Source organism: Lynx rufus, unplaced genomic scaffold (assembly GCF_022079265.1).
Source record: "Lynx rufus isolate CCGP_SWC_20201006 ecotype Redwood Valley unplaced genomic scaffold, mLynRuf1.p SCAF_3, whole genome shotgun sequence".
Lineage (NCBI taxonomy): Eukaryota > Metazoa > Chordata > Mammalia > Carnivora > Felidae > Lynx > Lynx rufus.
Window position 1 is genome coordinate 146,557,204 of NW_025814845.1, and position 18,854 is coordinate 146,576,057.

General features: G+C 35.9%; 1 protein-coding gene across 1 annotated transcript in view; it reads left to right on the plus strand.

The window, feature by feature from the left end:
• Positions 1-18,854, plus strand: part of GALNTL6 (polypeptide N-acetylgalactosaminyltransferase like 6) — a 1,217,468-nt gene that overhangs the window by 433,445 nt on the left and 765,169 nt on the right. Inside the window, exon 2 of the mRNA XM_047092006.1 lies at positions 8,094-8,202. Within this exon, the coding sequence (XP_046947962.1) occupies positions 8,094-8,202 (109 nt within the window). The remainder of the gene's footprint in view (positions 1-8,093; positions 8,203-18,854) is intronic.

Sequence of the window (18,854 nt, forward strand, 5' to 3'; positions counted from 1 at the left end):
GATTTTCACTACTGCTTGGCATCCTGGTTTTCAATGACTTCTAGTAGCCTGAAAACATACTTCTCACATTCAAAATCCACTACTGTATGGGTGGGGAGCATAGTGGATGGGCCTCAAGAATCACTTTGTTGTTGGAATTGGGAAGAGAACCCAGGAGAGTCTAATTGCCCCATGTAAAAATGTCAGTCATTTTGTTGTGACCTTTAACCTCACCCTCAGAAATACCTCCAATTTTAAATTGCCTCCAATTTTAAGCAATTTCAAAATTCAGTGGCATTAAAAAGTGTTTCCTTTACAGTAATTTTTAGCCATTTACAAAAAGTGCGTCAATTCAACTATCTGCTTTCTTGCTTCATCTGATGCTTTACTGTCATTTTCATAGAGTTTCTGCAGAAAGCAACGATTAACTCTTTTGTTCGATTGGCTTTGTATTACAAGTTGCTAAAAATGCTTATATCAAATGAATCAAGACAAGAGAAATAAAATGTCCCTAGTAAGATTGGAGGAGGTCATAGAGAGGACATGACCACTGGTTGACCCTCAAGCTGGATCATTGCAATTGGAGGATCCTCACCTATCCCTTGTCCTTCTAGAACCAACCCCACACTAGGAGCTGTTTAAAGGGCATAGCCTTAAGAGAGTAAGTGTTGTTTAGACCATTTGGACTGAATATATCCTGAATTGAACCTAGTTAAGGCATCCATATAAACTTTTAAGATTTGGTGGTGGGGGAAAGAGACCTACATGTCTTGCAGCACACAAGATGAGCCTCCTATGTAAGTTCCTTGCATATTAAACACACCCCCTACCAATCTGGAGGGGCTCACGTCTTCCTCCAATCCCTTCCTGCCTTCTGTGTATGCGGCGAATTGGCAAGCCAGCTAGGAGACCCAATAAGTGATCTTTGGGAAGGAGGCAGTTGCAGGGAAAATTGTGCATTGGCTATAGACCACTATGTGAGGATGTGTGGCCTGTGTTTTAGATGCTTTGGACCACTGTGCAAGCACAGGGATGCCTGAAAATGCTGGCTCATCTGATGTGATTGTTTGAGGAACTGCTTGTAGAGCAATATGACAGAAAGAAGAGTGGCTGCTGCAGTGAGCTATTCTCTGCTATGACAGTTCAGTGGCCACCGATGCCCATTGGGAGTTAGAGATTTGGAAGAAGATATGAAGGATCTTGAAGGACATGCAGTGCCCACAACTCTCCTAGCTTTGGCCTGGAGGGCAAGTTGGGAGAGCAGGATAATAAGTTGGAGGACTTAGTGTGCCATTTTACAAAGCTAGGAGGGCCTGAACTGCATGGATTAAGGCAAGGGCTTCTGACAAAGCCTGCTTGGGATTCTAGGAAGTGGAATTCCTTGGGAAAGGAAGAGGGCAAAGAAGAGGCTAATGTGATGATTGACAGTAAAACAGATGAAATGCCCCATGTGTCTGACCTGTATGTAATCCAGATGAAAGCAAAGGCACAGCAACAGCAACCCCATCCAGTGGGGCTACCCCCAATTAAGAAAATGTTCTTGATGAGAGAATATACTCCCATTGAGCTTATTGATACAGTTGCCAAGGTCTAGCAAAAGGGAAAGTATCCACATATGGTTAGTGTGGCTGGGGGGAGGGGGGAGGTACATAGCATTTCTCTGACCAGGCAGGAGACAGAGAAAATGAGCAAAACATCACTGCACACCCTACCCTCTGGCAGTGTCCACATGGTGCTCTCAGGGCAGTTTAAGGGGCTCAGTCTTTTATAGGTTGGATTTTCTAGCCTGCAGGGAGGCTTCATCCAATGAGACAATCTCCCTGCGCACATGAGACCCTGAAACTGGAGTCTACAGAGGTATAGAGGAGGTAGAGCAAACACTTAGGGAGTTAAGAATGGGGTCGGCCCCAATCAGGCCAAATTCATTGCAAGAATCAAAGCCAAGATTCTCCAGTCCACTGCCAGCATTTGGTATGTAATACTGATATCCATACTGAGCCTAGTCCTGGGACAAGACATTTTTGACATTGGGCAATCCATTACTCATCTGGGGGAAACTGAAAAATCCCAGGAATACTGTGAGAAAGACCTGGACACAGAGAGGGAACATGAAACCCAAAAAGCTATCCTGGTTAGTTAGCTATAAAAGGTTTGATGAGAATAACCCAGAAACAAATGTGGTTTGACCTCATTGCTGCTGGGACTTCCACCTGAAAATATATAACAGCAACCCAACACTGTTGGTCAGTCTGTGGAAAGTCTTAAAACATAAACAACAGTCAGATCTGCCCCCACTTGCACCTACTACCCCTGATGTTCCACCAGCTCCAGCAGAGGTCTTGGGAATACAGTTTTATTTGGGGTGGTGGCCCCCATCCCCCAGGTGTAGGATTCAGGCCAAGATAACCTCCAGGCAAGGGCTGTTGGAGGCCATCCATGGCCTCATGTTGAGTGTACTATTCATGGGTCCCCCAGAAACAAAAGGTGATGGATCTGGTTAATACTGAGATGAATATTTTCTCATACATAGTAACCGTCAGAAGTTTTTCAGTCCCCTGAGTGGCCGTGGAAGGCAAGTGGTTGCAGTCAGGAAGATCCCTTTGACACTGCAAATTGGGCTTTCCCTACCCTTCACCTACTCCCCTGCCCTGAGGATATGAGATTTTTTTCTCTCTCTCTTCTACCAGGGAACATATTGATATCTTATAAGGTCAAACCAAGAACCTTTATGGGTGAATTCTACCTCTGAGTTAGAGCAATGAGACCGATGCTGAGGGAAAACACCAACTGGGAACCAGTAAGTCTACCAATCCACATGAAAATTGGTAAATGTCAAACAACATAAATTGCCCGGGGGACATAAGTAAATAAGAGAAACTATACAGGCATTGTACGAAGCACTGTCCACAGTGCTTTCAACAGCCTGATAAGGCCAATAAAAAAGCTAAACAGCTCATTGCTGATGACCATGGACTACTGAGAATTGAATAAGGTAGTGCTCCCAATCCATGTGGCTGTGCCCAACACTGACACCATCTTAGACACTTTGGCCACAGTCCTAGGAGTATATCATGCAGTACTGGACTTAGCAATGTTTTCTTTCCAGTATACTTCTGGCTGTTGAATCACAAGGTCAATTTGCCTTCATGTGGGAAGGGCAATAGTGGACGTTTCAAGTGCTTCCTCAAGGCTACTTACTACCAGCACAGACCCACAGTATATCATGGGATTGCAGCTCAAGCTCTGTTCTTGTTCTCCTTTTTCACATCAGTGAAATGGGCTCATTACATTGATGATATAATGTTAACAAGTACAGACTTCCCTCTATAGCAGGATACTCTGCAGATTTTGTTGGAACATCTGCAAGGGGGAAAATAGGCAGTGAACCCACAGAAAATTCAGGGCCCAGCCACCACCATAAAGTTTCTGGGAGTCGTCTGGTTAGATTTAATGTATGTTGTCCCAGAAGCTGTGATTGAAAAGGGTATCCAATCCCTAAAAACATGAAGTACAAGCCTTTGTAGGGATTTGACAGTTTGGGAAGGTATTTATTCCCCACCTGGCCCAGTTTCTCCATCTCTTATACTGCCTGGTAAATAAAGGGCATGTGTAGGACTGGGCATCAGAGCAACAAGCCCCCTTTAAGAAGGCAAAACTACTAGTGAAGCAAATTAAAGCTCTGGGCATCTCCCAAGCAGGGCTGCAATTTGAGTTAGATGTATCTGTGACTCTAGGAGTTGCGAGTTGGACACTGTGGCAGAGACAACAGAAAGAGACAGTGCCCTAGGATTTTTGCCATAGCTCTGGAAAGGAATAGAAGCCTGATATATCCCCCTCCCATCCACCCCAGCTCAATAACTCCTAGCAGCATCCCTCCAGATAGAGCCTCTCACAAAGGAATAACACATTGTGGTAAGAACTTTCCTCCTATCAAAGGATGGGTTGAGAATATGTTTAACTGACCCACTTATACCTTGGCTCAAACTCCCACTTTGACTAAGTGGCATGCCTTTTTACAGCAGAGGAGACCTTGTCCACCAGCCCACTCTCTCTAGGAATGCAGATGGTACTAGGCTATGCAGAGGATGTAGATCCTCCAAATGTTCCTGCCCCTATTCCTCTGTTGGCCTCTAGTACCAGTAGAGAGGAAACAAGGGAAATTCCCAGTGATTGGTCTAGTCAGGGCAATCTGTCCACAGAGATTGCAGTTGCTATTCAGCCAAACACTGACACCATCTGGATGGACACAGAAATGAACTATAGTAGCCAGTAGGCCAAACTCACAGCAGTTTGGCTGGGAATCACTTATGAGGGTTGGCCTTTAACCGTTTGCACTGACAGTTGGGTAGTTCTAAAAGGATTAACCCTTTAGCATGCGCAATGGGAAGCTGAGGGGTGAATGATTGTGAATGTGCCTTGTGGGGTCAGGATATGTGGAAACACATTTGGGTTTACCTGCAACAGCCTGAGGCAGACCTCACTGTCTTCCAAGTCTGGTTCATAGAGGTCCTGACACTCCCTGACAATCAAGTTGATTCCCTAGCTTAGGTATGAGCTGTAAACTGATTCTTCAGTAGATACAGCAGATTGGTTGCATAGAAAGAGCGACCACCATAGTGCCTGGGTGGGATGGTATATTGCCAAAGACGATGTATTGGCCTTTGAATAAGTGACTTGTTTAATGCAGTAACAGCGTGTTCTGTATGTACTAAATAATGCCCAAGGCAACTGCCAAAGGGGTCTGGGGCAGACTTCCCAAACAAAATCGTTCCCAAACAGTGAGATATTAGCAAGTAGACTATATTGGCCTCCTCCTTCCAAGTGAGGTTTCTAAATATACCTTAGTTTGTGTGGACACTGCCTCTGCCTTAACCCTAGCTTCCTACTCTCACTGTGCAGACCAGGCTACCACTATTAGAAGATTAGAGAATCTGAGTATCATGGATGGATGCCTTCATTGAGTAGATAGTGATTGAAAATTACATTTCAAAGGTTGTGATGTGCAAGACTGAGTAAAAGAACACAGCATTAAATATTTATTTCCCTTTATAACCCCAAAACAGCAGGGTTGGTAGAAAAGAATAATGGACTATGAAAACAACAGGTCAAGTTCCTAAAAGCTTCCAACCTCTCTTTTTTCAAGGCCAGGTAGGCATGTTCTGTTTTCCAGTGGTATAGTCATTTGACTCCCCTCTTTGTTTCCTCCATTGGCCTGAAGGACATTGTAGCACACATAGAAGTCCTTACCAACCTCACCCTGCAAGCCTTAAAGGAAGCTGTCCTCCAAAATAGTATGGCCTTGGACATTATTACTGCCTTTCAAGGAAGTGCCTGTGTCATTATCCAAACACAATGTTGTGTGTTTACACCTGATGAGTCTGCTAACCTATCTTTATTAAATCACATGAAGATACAAGTAAACATCCAGAGTAATCTAACCCCCAGCCCGGAGGACTTAGTAAATCAATGGTTGTGATCATGGGGCTCTTGGTGGGGGAAAAAAATGTTACTTATTTTGGGAATCATTATCTTAACCTATGTTTTTACTTGTATGTGCCCATATTGTCACTGTGACCTCTGCCTCAAATGCAGCCAGATACCCACCAAATGAGCTACTTCCATGGTAATAAAACTCTTGCTGACTGCATTGGGCACATTGGAGAAGAGGGGGAATGTGTTAGATTGTAATAGCTGGTCAAGATGGGTGAAGTGTTGGAGGAGGTCAACATGAGGACATGACCACTGGCTGACTAGAAAAGGGGACCTGGGCAATCGAAGCACCTCACCCCTCCCTTGTCCTTGGAATGTACATTCTACCTACTAGTCCCACACTAAGAGCTGTTTTAATAAATAGCCTTGAGAGAATAAGGTGTTGTTAATACTATTGGACTGTGTATGTAACTAAGCCCAGTTAAGGCCTCTATATAAACTGAAAATTCTGGTGGACTTGAGCAAGGACCTATTTGTCTTTTGGCACCCAAGATAAGCCTTGTATGTAAGTTTCCTTGCTTAGTACCTCTGTCTCCTAACAAACTGGAGTGGCCTGCCTCTTTCCTTTGTCTCTCCTTGTCCTCCATGTTCAGGACCCGTTTGTGAACCAATAGGTAACCAGAGAGAGTTTTGCATATTTAGAGTTTACCTAAACTCTAACAAAGAATACCTCTATGTTTTATGCCCAAACTGATTTTAAAATTATCTGTTTTACTCCAAAAGTGTTGTTTGTAAATTGGTATTTTCTAAATCACTGTAAGAGATTTTCATTGCTGCTCAATATTTGTTATTGTAAATGAAAGTTTGAGATAACTCATGAGTTTTGTATATTAAAGTGATTTGATTATTTAAAAATTCTGATTCCTAGCTGAGTTTTGGTAAAATTTCCAATTATGAAATCAATATCAATTAGGAAAAATGCATGACTTTTTTTTCTAATGTTTCCTATTATAAGCCTGAATTTTTTTTTCCAAAATTGTTTTTTCCTATTTTCTTTTATTTTTATTATGTTCTTTTCTATTAATTTTTCCATAACTTTTCTTTCTTGTCACCCCCTTTTAAAATTTATCCTTATTATCCTTAATATTTTACATAAACTCATCATCATCCTTATATGTTTGTTCCTCTTTATTTTCATTTTCTTGAAATCATCACTCTTGTAACAAATTGGTTTAAATATGTAGATGATAGTCATCTTACTTGGCAAATCTTTCTTCTGATTTTAAGGACTTTTTTAATGTGAAGCTCCATTTTCATCCTTTCAAACAAGTGTACCCTTTAGAACCTATAAAGATGAACTGAGATAATTTTTCATAAGCACAGTAGTTATAAGTTATACTGTTTCAAACTAAGAAATAAGACATTTTATTTGCTTTGGAAAGCCTCTTATAATAAGATGTCCTCACTGAAATTATTCATCTTTTGTTTTATATAAACTGAAACTTGAAATTTTTTTCTCTCCATTCTATAGATATATTATTTATTTCAAAAAGTAAACCAAGTAAAAGAAAAAATGGTATGTGAACATGAAAACATTTATTTTACATTAAGTTGAGTATTAAGATTGTGAAAATAAATTTCATTCAAAACATTTGTTTCTTGTTACCAAAAATAAACACCAAAAAAAGAAGTAGTTTCAGCACTGTACACAAATATAATTTTCAAGTTGACTTTGGAACATATTGGGTTTTACCAAAGCAAAAAACATATGTTGTGACCATAGTTGTTGAGTAAGTGATAATTTCAACAAAAAGTATAACCATGTATCATACTTTAGCAGAAATTTAGATGAGAGACAGTATTAATAGTTGTTAAGACCACAATTTTGGTCTGAAGAGACTGGCCCAAGTCCTGACTTTACTACTGTGGTTTAATTCAAGTTATTTTAGTTCTCTGGGCATTACTTTAATTGGCAGAAAAATGCAGGTTTACAACGAAAGATTATCATAAAGATTAAGCAATCTTCTGTACAAAGAGTTTTTAGCATCGTGTCTGGCTCCTAGTGGCTAATAAGGCCATTCAAAAATACTTGATCAGGGGCGCCTGGGTGGCTCAGTCGGTTAAGCATCTGACTTTGGCTCAGGTCATGATCTCGCGGTCCGTGAGTTCGAGCCCCGCATCAGGCTCTGTGCTGACAGCTCAGAGCCTGGAGCCTGTTTCAGATTCTGTGTCTCCCTCTATCTCTGACCCTCTCCCGTTCATGCTGTCTCTCCCTGTCTCAAAAATAAATAAACGTTAAAAAAAATTAAAAAAAAAAAACAAAAATACCTGATCAAAATGAATGAAACTGTACAAATCACAAACAAAATTAATTCCATTTAATACCATTACTAGTATTATGCTCAAAGGAAGTGATACACAGAGTTATTAGTATCTCCGGATGAAATAAAATAGGAAATGATAGGGGTTGTGGATGATACATGCTCTCATTTTTAAAGCTGGAAAAGGATTTTAAAATGTATATTAACCTTGTCACTAGCAATAGCTTTCTTTTCAGTATACTCAGAAGATTCACTTATTCAACAAATATTCTTTGATTGCCTATTATGTGCTCGGCTGTATTTACCTACCATGCAAAAGGAAGTGCCTCCTTTTTATGCTCTGAATACTTTCCTTTTCCACAGACATTTCCACTGGGCCTGGGAGATGGGCAATTCTATGCATGGACAGATGGTTTGAGAAGAAAGGACTGGCATGACTATGAAAGCATTCAGAAAGAGGCTATGCGCTCAGGTATGAAGTTCAGTGTAAGCCAAAGTGCTACTTTACTTACTGCAGTGTCTCATTTGTCACTTAAAGAGTCTTGAATTAGCATCTCTTCTGCGTACAGTAAGGTATGTCTCATGGGGGTGTTGGAGGTCAATGCTGAACAGAATTAAAACAACTTCACATTTCCGAGAGAAAACAAATAATGAACAGCCTTTACAATATCAGCTGAAGAAGAGGTTACATAAGTTTTAGAAATCTATAATATTTCATATTTCCAGACTGCTTTCTAGTAATTTCTGAGGATATCTTAAGATTTATCAGTGATACTTGACTTGGTTGGTTGACATCTGTCTTGAGCTTGTTTTGCTTGTTAGGGCTGATGTATGTCTAACAGTGCACAATATTGAAGGGGTACCACAGTTCTAGACCTTGGCAGGGGAACAGCAAGTTGGTAGATCATATGAACTAGATAGAGATAGAGAAAACATTTTAGTTCTTGGAAAAAGTAACCAGAGAAAATAAGTCTTTTTAGAAGGACAGTAAAATTAGGTTGTTGGAAACAGGGATTCAGAAAGGTATATAATTAGAAATCAAATGAACATGAGTAACATATGGTATGAAGTCCATATGCTTTCACTCAACCAGAGAAGCTCTGTTTTTTTTCATACTGAGGATGTCATAGAACTAGAGAACCCTTTGTTTGGTAGGACTGAGACATCTCAGCAGCATTGAGACATTGCATTCCAAGTCAAATCGGCAGCAAAACTATGACCAAGCGCAGTATGAGGTCCTCCTGGTTAACCTTTCTCATAGATCATCCCATCAGGCAAACTGGAGTGTGAGTATTTAAATAGTTATGAAATTGTACAGACTGTGAAATGTTTTTGCTCTGGACCGGTTGTGGTTGATCTAATTATAGCCTTCTTTCATTTTCTTCTTCCATTCCTTTTCTCCAAATAAAGCTCCTCTCTCCCCTCAACTTCATTAAAGCTGCTCATCCCAAGAATGTTCTCTATTAGTCAGAGAACCAAGCTCTTCCAGCTTTCATTGTCTCCCCACTTGGCCATGACCCCATGAATGGTTCCTTCCAGTATCCTCACTTTTCCAGCTCTCTTATCTTTTCCTTCTATTTTCTCAATAAGCCCTGTATTAATCCAACCATCTGTTCCTTTTTCTAACCCCAGGATGCTGAAAATTTTTGGAGATGCTCACATAATTTAATCAACTTAAACTTCAATTTATTGAGCAGATATTTTGTACTAGGTACTTTACATATGAATTTTATTTAAACCACATAATTACTCTAATAGAAATTATTATCCCAAATTTGTAAAAGAAAGAAAAGAAAAGAAGCAATATGGAACTGGGTCCTTAAGAATTTATTAAATATTATCCAAGATCAAACATAATAATTTGCAAAACTAGATTAAAAATCAGGTCTTATCATGCTCCATTACATCCCACTGTCAGACATTGAATAATAAATATTTGGACAATATGGAGTAATGACAGCGCACATATGTGAGGGAGAGATGCACCTGGGTTCATATTGTCTTTTCTGTACATGAGCTATTTAGGTGGCAAATCAATTTATCTTTCTGATGTTATACTTTGCAGAATTGCTGAAGGATTAAAGATAATACACCTAAATAATTGGCCAATTATTTGGACATATTATAAACTCAGCTAATAATAACTATAAATTTCTTTCACTTGATTTGGTATGCCTAGCCTTCACCTGTGTGATGGGTTTTGGGTAAAAATCCAGTACTTCATATAATCTCTGCTTCATATCATTCTTTCTGCCTCCTGTGTAAGCATGCTGTTTATGTTCTCATCTTACTTGGGCCAAGGGAAAGTTGACCTACAAAGAAAATTGGAAATATAACAAATTTTCTAAAGCATAAATTTTCTATGGAATTAGAAAACTTTGAAATGCTAAATGTTATATGATTCGCTGGAAAATACATGACAACTGAAATAGACTAAAATTCATAATTTAAAATTATATGAAATAGTACATAAATAAAAGGACTACACACACACAAATATACAAGCAGGTACACAGTCAAACATCTCTGTTCTTAGTATCTAAGTCAAGAAAAAGGATCATCTGTGTAGATTTTTATTACCTATGTATTTATACCTAAACAAATACTGTTGCATTTTTCTTGTGTTTGGGCTTAATCTAATAATTGAATCATAATGTCTGAATTTCTTCTTTTACTCAAAATAATTTTTGAGATTCATCCCTGTCCTTGTGTGTAATTCTCATTGATTTATTTCCACTGTTGTTTAATTTTCTACAACATTCTCCCCTTCATGGGCATTTGGGGAGTTCCTGGGTTTTCGTCATTATATATAATGTTGCTCTAAATATTTTTGTATATGGTTCTGGGGTAGAGCATTAAATTAAGAAATAACTGACTATTTTTCAATATTGAATCATCTATTCTATGGCATATATGATATTTACTTGCTGCTTATTTATTATCTTTAGAGATGTTAATAATTGTATCCTCACATTTTTTAGTGTTATTCCTAAAAAACCAATGTTATATGGGCATTGTACATGTTATTGATTTTATTGAAATTCCACATTGTAGCTGATATATAGAATATTAATAAATCTTAATATTTACTTGAATTTGAAACTTTCTAAACCCACTATTAATTATAATTATTTACCTATATGTTAGCTTGAATTCTCAACGCTACAAGAATTGACAGTGCTTAATTTTTTTTTCCTTCCATTCTAGATCTTATAATTTTTGTTCTGTTTGTTTAGTTCTACTTACTGTCTTTGCTTGGCATCCCAGCGTAATGGTAAATAGTGGTTTTTGGTGGCATATCATGACCTGTTCTAATTCTGACTGTCACAGATTAGACACTTACTTTAAGATTTTATCTATTTAATGAAAATACACTTTATTATGATTGCTAAGCCTTCTGGAGCTACTTTACTGAGAGTCTTGTTTATTTTTGTTTAAACCTAAATGAATATTGCTATTATCAGAAGTTTTTTGTTTGTTTGCGTCTGTTGAAATAGATAAAAGATAAATTTTCTCTTTTAATATGTTATTTGGGTATATTATTTCTATTTATTTTGTAATGGAAATCAAATTTCCAATTCTAGACTAAATCTGTCTTTTTATTTATTATCAGATTTGGTTTGCTAATATTTTATTCAACATTTTTGAGTCTTTATTCATGAATGAATACTGGACACAAGTTTTTTTTGTTTTTGTTTTTGTTTTTGTTTTTGTTTTTCTCATAGACCCCATGTCAAATTTTGGTAACAATGTAATGATAGCTTCATAAATTACTCGGGTAATAATTTCTGTCTTTCTGTGCTTTGTAATTGCTTGTTGCATATGAGAATTATACATTTGTTGATAATTATAGAGACCTTGTGGGTGAAACTATCTGGACCTGGACTTTCTTGGAGCAAAGAATGTAGCTACTAGGTTAAACTTTTAAAATGGTTACAGCACTAGTTGATTGTCTATTTCTCCTGGAAATAACTGTATTTTTCTATCAATTTGTCCATTACTTCTAAGTGTTCATATTTATTAGTAAATTTATACATAACATCTTCAAATATTTCATAATGTCTGCAATGCTTAAATTTATGTTGCTTTTTCTTTCAAATATCATTTGTACTGTTATTTTCATTTCTTCTTAATCTATTAAACCAGGAACCTGTCAATTTTATCAGTCATTTCAAAAACCAGGTTTTTACTTTGTTTATCGTATCTGTTATGTTTTTCTCATATGTTTACAGTCTTATATGTAGTATTTCTTTTCTTTGACTTTATTTCCCTACTATATTTTTTCCTAATTTTTAAAATTGATTCATAGCCCCTTAATTTCAGCCTCTCTACTCCTGTAGACCGCATATTTAGGACTCTACATTCCCTTCTAAGTAGCACTTTAAGTACATAGCACTGCTTTGTGTTCCAGCGTTTTATATTTGTTTTTTATGTTTTAGTTATACTTTAGTTATGTTTTCAAATGTCTAGCCTACTTAAATACTGAAATTATCTTAACAATAAGAAAATCCAGAAATTACCTATTAATAAAAATCTCAATAATATTTTCAAAAATACATTAACATAAGCATGCATTTCATTAAATGTCCTTGTTATATTTTTATTAAGATTGTTTATTCTTTGTTCTGGCAATTACATCTTTGAGACATATATGGTAATTTTTGAATATCAGGCATTTTAAGTATCTGTTTTTAGTTAGTAAGTAATTTATGGGGGGCCATGCTGTTTAACTCAGGTGAGTAATGAGGAAGGTATTTCTTTCACCTTTCAGGAAATGGACATTTCCTACATTAAAACAATAAAAACAGAAAAAAATGCAATTGAAGGATAGACTCTAAGACCTTAGGTGTAGTATTGGGGTTGTTTTCTGGTACATCTGTATCCTTAGAGTTATACTAAATTTAATGGGTTCTTTGAATTTGTTAGAAGAATTCTAACTAAATGTTCAAAGAAACACAGAGCTTTTATTATTTCATAATCTTGTACTGCTTTGTTTTGAGATTAGCATTAACCAAACTAATTTAACCATAGAAGAAGTGTATCCACATAGCATGTCAGAGTCAGGAAGCCTTCCTGGAAAAGGTAAACCAAATTTGAAAAGATAAAGGTCTACCCTGATATCAGATAAAGTTGGCTTTCATTCAATTAATTTTCTGACCTCTTTTTCATAATAAGTCAGCCATATTTTTAGCATGGCTATTTTTTCTAACCATATGTTTTCTATATACAATCCCATTGTGTTTCATTAAGTTAGTTTCAGCATCAAATTCTCATTTTAGAATTTATTGACACTAGGTTTCATCTTTTAACAGTTTTGCTATCCTTCTGAGTCATACTATCCCTAAACTGAAAAGGATGCTTTTTGAAAATCATTCAAATTATTTATAAAAGTTGAATGGAAGGAACTGAACTAGGGATTCCTTTGATATAATATAAAAGACAATATATAAATTGATAATGATGTATTATTCATTATATATTGTTATATTATACATTATTCAGTATTACTCTAGCAGCTAAAAAGCTATCCAGTTGACATTTCTCTATATATAATTTGAAAAAAAAAGGTAAATATATTTCTGAAATCAAAATAAAGTCTGCCTGTGGCATATCCCCCATCTGTGGATCTAATAACTTGTACCAGATGTTGAGAAGAAAATGCAATTGGTTTAGGTAACTGTTTCTTATTTAATATGTGATGTTTCCTAATTGTCATAACATCTTTCTCTAAGTGGTAAAAACATCCTTTCCTGCAGTCTATCCAGGGTGGTGCATATGTGTGTGTGCATGTGCACATATGTACATGTGTTTTATGAAATCATTTTAAGACTATTCATCTGTATTTCTAGAAAGCACTTATTTTTAGTTTTGAAATTTGAAAAATTTCCTGTCCAGTCTTCTTTTTATTTTAACTTTAAAGATTTTCACTATGCTTATCACTGGTTTTGGGATTTCAGTATGTGTGAACTCAACATGAAAAAAGCTATTCTCAACTCTTGTATTTGATCTATTTCTTTGAAATGGATTATCCCCTCATATAATCATATCAACTCACACATTCTCCTATAAGCCTCAAGAATCTTATGAAATTATATCTAACTTTTCACTACTTCCATTTGTCTTAGTTAATCATAGTTTTGAATATTCAAAGTTTTTATTGTCTTATTCTATTCATTTATTCATTCACTTGTTCAAAAAATACTTTTCAATGTCACTATATTTTAAATACTGCTTCAAACTCCGAAAGAAAAAATACACAAAAATGAACTACAGTGGCTCTTACAAAGTGTGCAGCATGGTTGAAGGAGATTTCACTGTTACTGACATCAAACCATTGATCTCTCTTACCTAAATTATTTCAGTAGCCTCCCAACTGATCACCTTGTCCCATAGTCAGCTTTTCAAATAGCAGCCAGAGAGATCTTCTACAAATATGTAACCTGATCAGAGCATTTGACTCCTCTGCTCAAAAGCCTACAAACGCTGCTCATTATATTCAAAATTAAATCCAAACCTATTCCATGATTATGAGATCCAACATGATCTACTCCTGACATGTCACTGTCCTGGTCTCCTACTGATTGATATTCGATCAATTGACACTCAGTCACTCCACTGGCCAAATTGGCCTCTTTGTTTTTCCTTAAGCATGCTAAACATGTGACTTTTCATTTATTATTCCTGCTGTTTGGAACACTCATGATTCATATCTTTCAACCCAGTCTCTCCTTGAGTAAGAACACAAAACCATATATCACCAGCTTAGACATACATACCTGCCAAGCAACACATTATCCTATACAGATATAGTCCTTTTCATGCATTTTTTAACCCTTTATGCTACTTAATTTTATAATAATTATCTATCTATATTTACACGTATATGTATTTATTTAATGAATTAAGAATTTTATAATTCCTTGAAATATAATCATTTGTCCAAAGGCTCTAAATTGCAATATTATCTTGGATCAATGAATTGGAGTTTTTGAATAATGACACTCCTATATTAAGAGCGTATTGTGAAAACCTGACACAAATGGTTGCTGCTTTTCCCTTCTGGAGATTGCATCCAAGGCCCCCTTAAACCTTACGATCAAAGTTACCAGATGTTTATACCAATCATTGTGAATTTCCATAGCAAAACATCTGAAGAGTATGAATTAAAACACTATTTGAGAAGTAGGAGTGTACCATGCTTTAAAATGATTAATAGTAAGGTTTTCTATGTTCCTTTAAACAACAGCTCACTTTAGTGCTGATCAGGGACCCATTTTGCTCTTAAATGTCCTTATTCTACATAATTGAGCAAGATTGCCAACCAAACAGAATGGGAAACAGAAATGTGCTTCATCTGGGAGATACTGTAACTACTTTGCATTCAGGAGGTACAAAAAAAATGGTAATTTTGCTATAACTACAATGGCTTCTGGTCATTTTTTAAAAATTTTGTTTTAATGTTTATTTACTTTTGAGAGAGAGAGAGAGAGAGAGAGAGCAAGCTGGGGAGGGACAAAGAGAGAGGGAGACATAGAATCTGAAGCAGGCTCCAGGTCTGAGCTGTCAGCACAGAGCCAGACGTGGGGCTCAAACTCACAAACTGTGAGATCATGACCTGAGCCAAAGTCAGACGCCCAACCAACTGAGCCACCCAGGTGCCCATGGCTCCTGGTCATTTTTAAGTTATGCCTCATGTCCCTTAAAAATAGTATCTGGCATATTTTTTTTAATTACCAGCAACAATGAGCATTGTTTATTGTTAGTAATTTCAGAATATTTTATATCTATGATATGTTCTCAATAAATTTTGTAATGAGATCTTTGGTCAACTTTGGGAAGTATTACCAAAATGACATTTATTATTATTCATTGGGTTAAAATTAACTTTTAATGAAATATTTCCTTTGACAGTTATTGTATAATAATGAAAATGTAAAATGGAAGTGAAAAGATTGTGAGCATTCTGTTGAGATGTATCATTTATATGTCTAATAATAGAACAAAATTTAGCTGAAACAGAATTGAGTGACATTAGGGAAAAACCCCTTCAATATTATCACATGAAAATAGCAGTAGAAACATCTCAGGAGATTTAGTAAACTGCAATGAGTTTGTATTTAAAAATAAGACAAAATTAACTTTTAAAATAGTTCAATTTACCTATTTTTTGCCAAACTAAGAATATCTCTGTTTAGAAAAATCAGCTTCCCCTGGGTAAGTGTGCATAAGATTATTTGGTCTTATTTTTCACATTTGTAAAATGTGGTTTAATGATAGCCCCTATCACACAGTTATTTTAAGCGTTAAGTTACATAATTAAACTAACTGGACTGTGGTTATGCTCAATTAGTGGTCATTTGTATATTCACAGAACCCTGATTCCTATGCCTATAGGGTTATAATTTGAATAACCTATCATAATTTTTTCATGCCTTCAAATCTAGTTGATTGGCACAAAATCTCCCAAAAATTGTCACAAGGGGGTTCATATTATCACATACTTCAAGTAGAGCTATATCTCTTCACTTTAGGTTTTATTATTATAAGACAAACATTTTGTAAGCATCTGCCCCAAACCTGTTTCCAACCAGGTATTTTGCTTATGTTTTGATAAAAATTGTTTTCATATGGTAGTTGTGATTATTATCAATTTTTTTCTGGCTATAAATGCTCCACATTTGGTGGGAGTTATATGAGTAGATAATAATCCTTGATCATGAGGAAATGGAAAATGTTCTGCTGAAGGAAGATAATGTCTGATAAGAGCCAAGAAGGAAAAGATGAGAAACATCTAGTAAAGCAAAGGATTTGAATCTAAATGGATCCAGTAAACTAAACGGATCCAGGCTAAATTGATTTCATGTCTGCCATTCATTTTCCTGAAGTCTTGCACTCAATTTTGTTCTTTCCAGTTATAACCCTTTCCTGTACAGCTTTGAAGTAAGGGTGAAGTGTAAGTTTGTATTTTCTATCAGCTTACCACACAGAAAACTCTAATACCCACTAATATTTGTGCCACAATTCTAATGGTAGTAATCTATCTGTTAATAGTAAATCTTGAAACTCCATGAAGTTAGATTTGTTATTTTTGCTGTGGCTTTAATTTTTAGTAGGGGTTAGAACCATCCTTACATTTAGTGTAGTATAGTTTATGTACTTATTCAGTATATATAAGTTTTAGGAAGAAAAGTAAGAGAACAAAAAATAGACAATTAATTTTTGATGACCTGGGACTCTGGTGTCATCCTTATGATGGCAACTAAAATTTACAACACGCTAATGCTATGGTAACTGAGAGTTTCCCATGATTTGAGGGATTGTAATTCGTTCAAGCCTAAATTATCATTATGGCATTGTATTTTAGGTATAATTCATAGAGATTCAAGTGATTATTTGAACACCCTCCAAAATTCATCTCCAGGATCTGGCACAAATATTTCAGTAATGAGTTCTGGGCCTTCTTGGCTCCATTATTTAATGAGGGCTGTAGAGGAAATGTGTGTGTTTACCCACTAGGGAAGGAAAAGTGCCAGCACCAGAGACTGATGGCAACACTGTCGAGACATTGACTTCAGAACTGTAAATGCCAGTTTGACTTGTGCTCTGAGTGAATAGCAGTGGTTTTTGAGCAGCCTTCATGCCCGATGAAAGCAACTGGGCCTTCTGACACTTAGTAGTCATAGAAACGTGACATAAACGATCCTCAGGAATACTAGGAGCTCAGAATAGGATTGTTTGATTTTAAAGGAAAATATCTGTCCGCAAATATGTGTAACAAACTTGAATTATTTATAAAACATAGACATTCTAATATAATGAAGAAATAGATTTAATGGATAAAGAATGTAATTTGATACAGTGTTTGGTTTACTGATGTGAAATGACCAGGAGAGATCACAAAGGAATTAGTATTATGAGGCATTTAATAATTATTTGAATTTCCATAGTGACCAATTGAGCCTTAGGGATCCAAATTCATTATTGGACTAGAATTACTAGATTAACTTAATAGACATTGACCTAGATAACAATCTAATAGAATTTAATAGTGCACATTAATCGGGATATCTATCTATATTATAGATAGATAGATAGATAGATAGATATAGATATAGATATATATCTCCACTCATGCATATAAAATTCTTTTTATTTTGTATTAAGGAAAAGGTAGTCATTGAGGAGTAACTTTTTAAAAAAATGTTTATTTATTTTTGAGAGGGAGAGAGAGCACGAGCAGAGGAGGTGCAGAGAGAGTGGGTGACACAGAATCCAAAGCAAGCTCCAGGCTCTGAGCCGTCAGATGCAGAGCTCAAACCCATGAACCATGAGATCATGACCTGAGCTGAAGTCAGACGCTCAACGAACTGAGCCACCCAGACACCCCAAGGAATAACTTTTGAAATTATAGCATATGTCTTATAAACAAAGAAGTTATTGGATTGATGCTCAATTTTTAGTTCTTGTGTTTTATAATGATAGAAATATTTCATGCAACTTGATAAAATATTTTATAAGCCTTCTGACATGTGCATTGTTAGCATTTTTGTAACCAGAACAAAGACACTAATTGCATTCTCCAAATTTGGAAAGTCAGTGTCATACTTATGACAAAGACCTACCATTTTTTTTTACTACAAATCCTATATTATTCTTTCCTTTATACTGCATTTTTTTCTTTTCATTCTTTCTATCTGCATAGTGCCTTAACATGAGTACAGTGATTTCTTGCACATTGCCTCAATGTTTCTCACAAAAGCCGCATTAGTAGGAATGGTCAAATATAAAAATATAAAAATAAATAAATAAAAGTATAAATATAAAAATATAATGGTCAAATATAAAAATAAAGAAACAAAATTAGAAAAGTGATTTTATATGTATATGTGTGTCACATTATGCATGTGATTTTAAACATGTATATTACATAAATATATCAAGTGATAATATTATAGATGCATACACACACACCCCTTCAAATTAATGGCATGCATAACTCCAATATTCTGGGACAACCTTGTTTTTATAAATACTATTCTTATCTGTTTAGTGACTCTTCCTTCTTCAACTATTTGCCACCTATAGCACATGTAACCTGAATTGTCTTGTGCCTTATTCACCTGT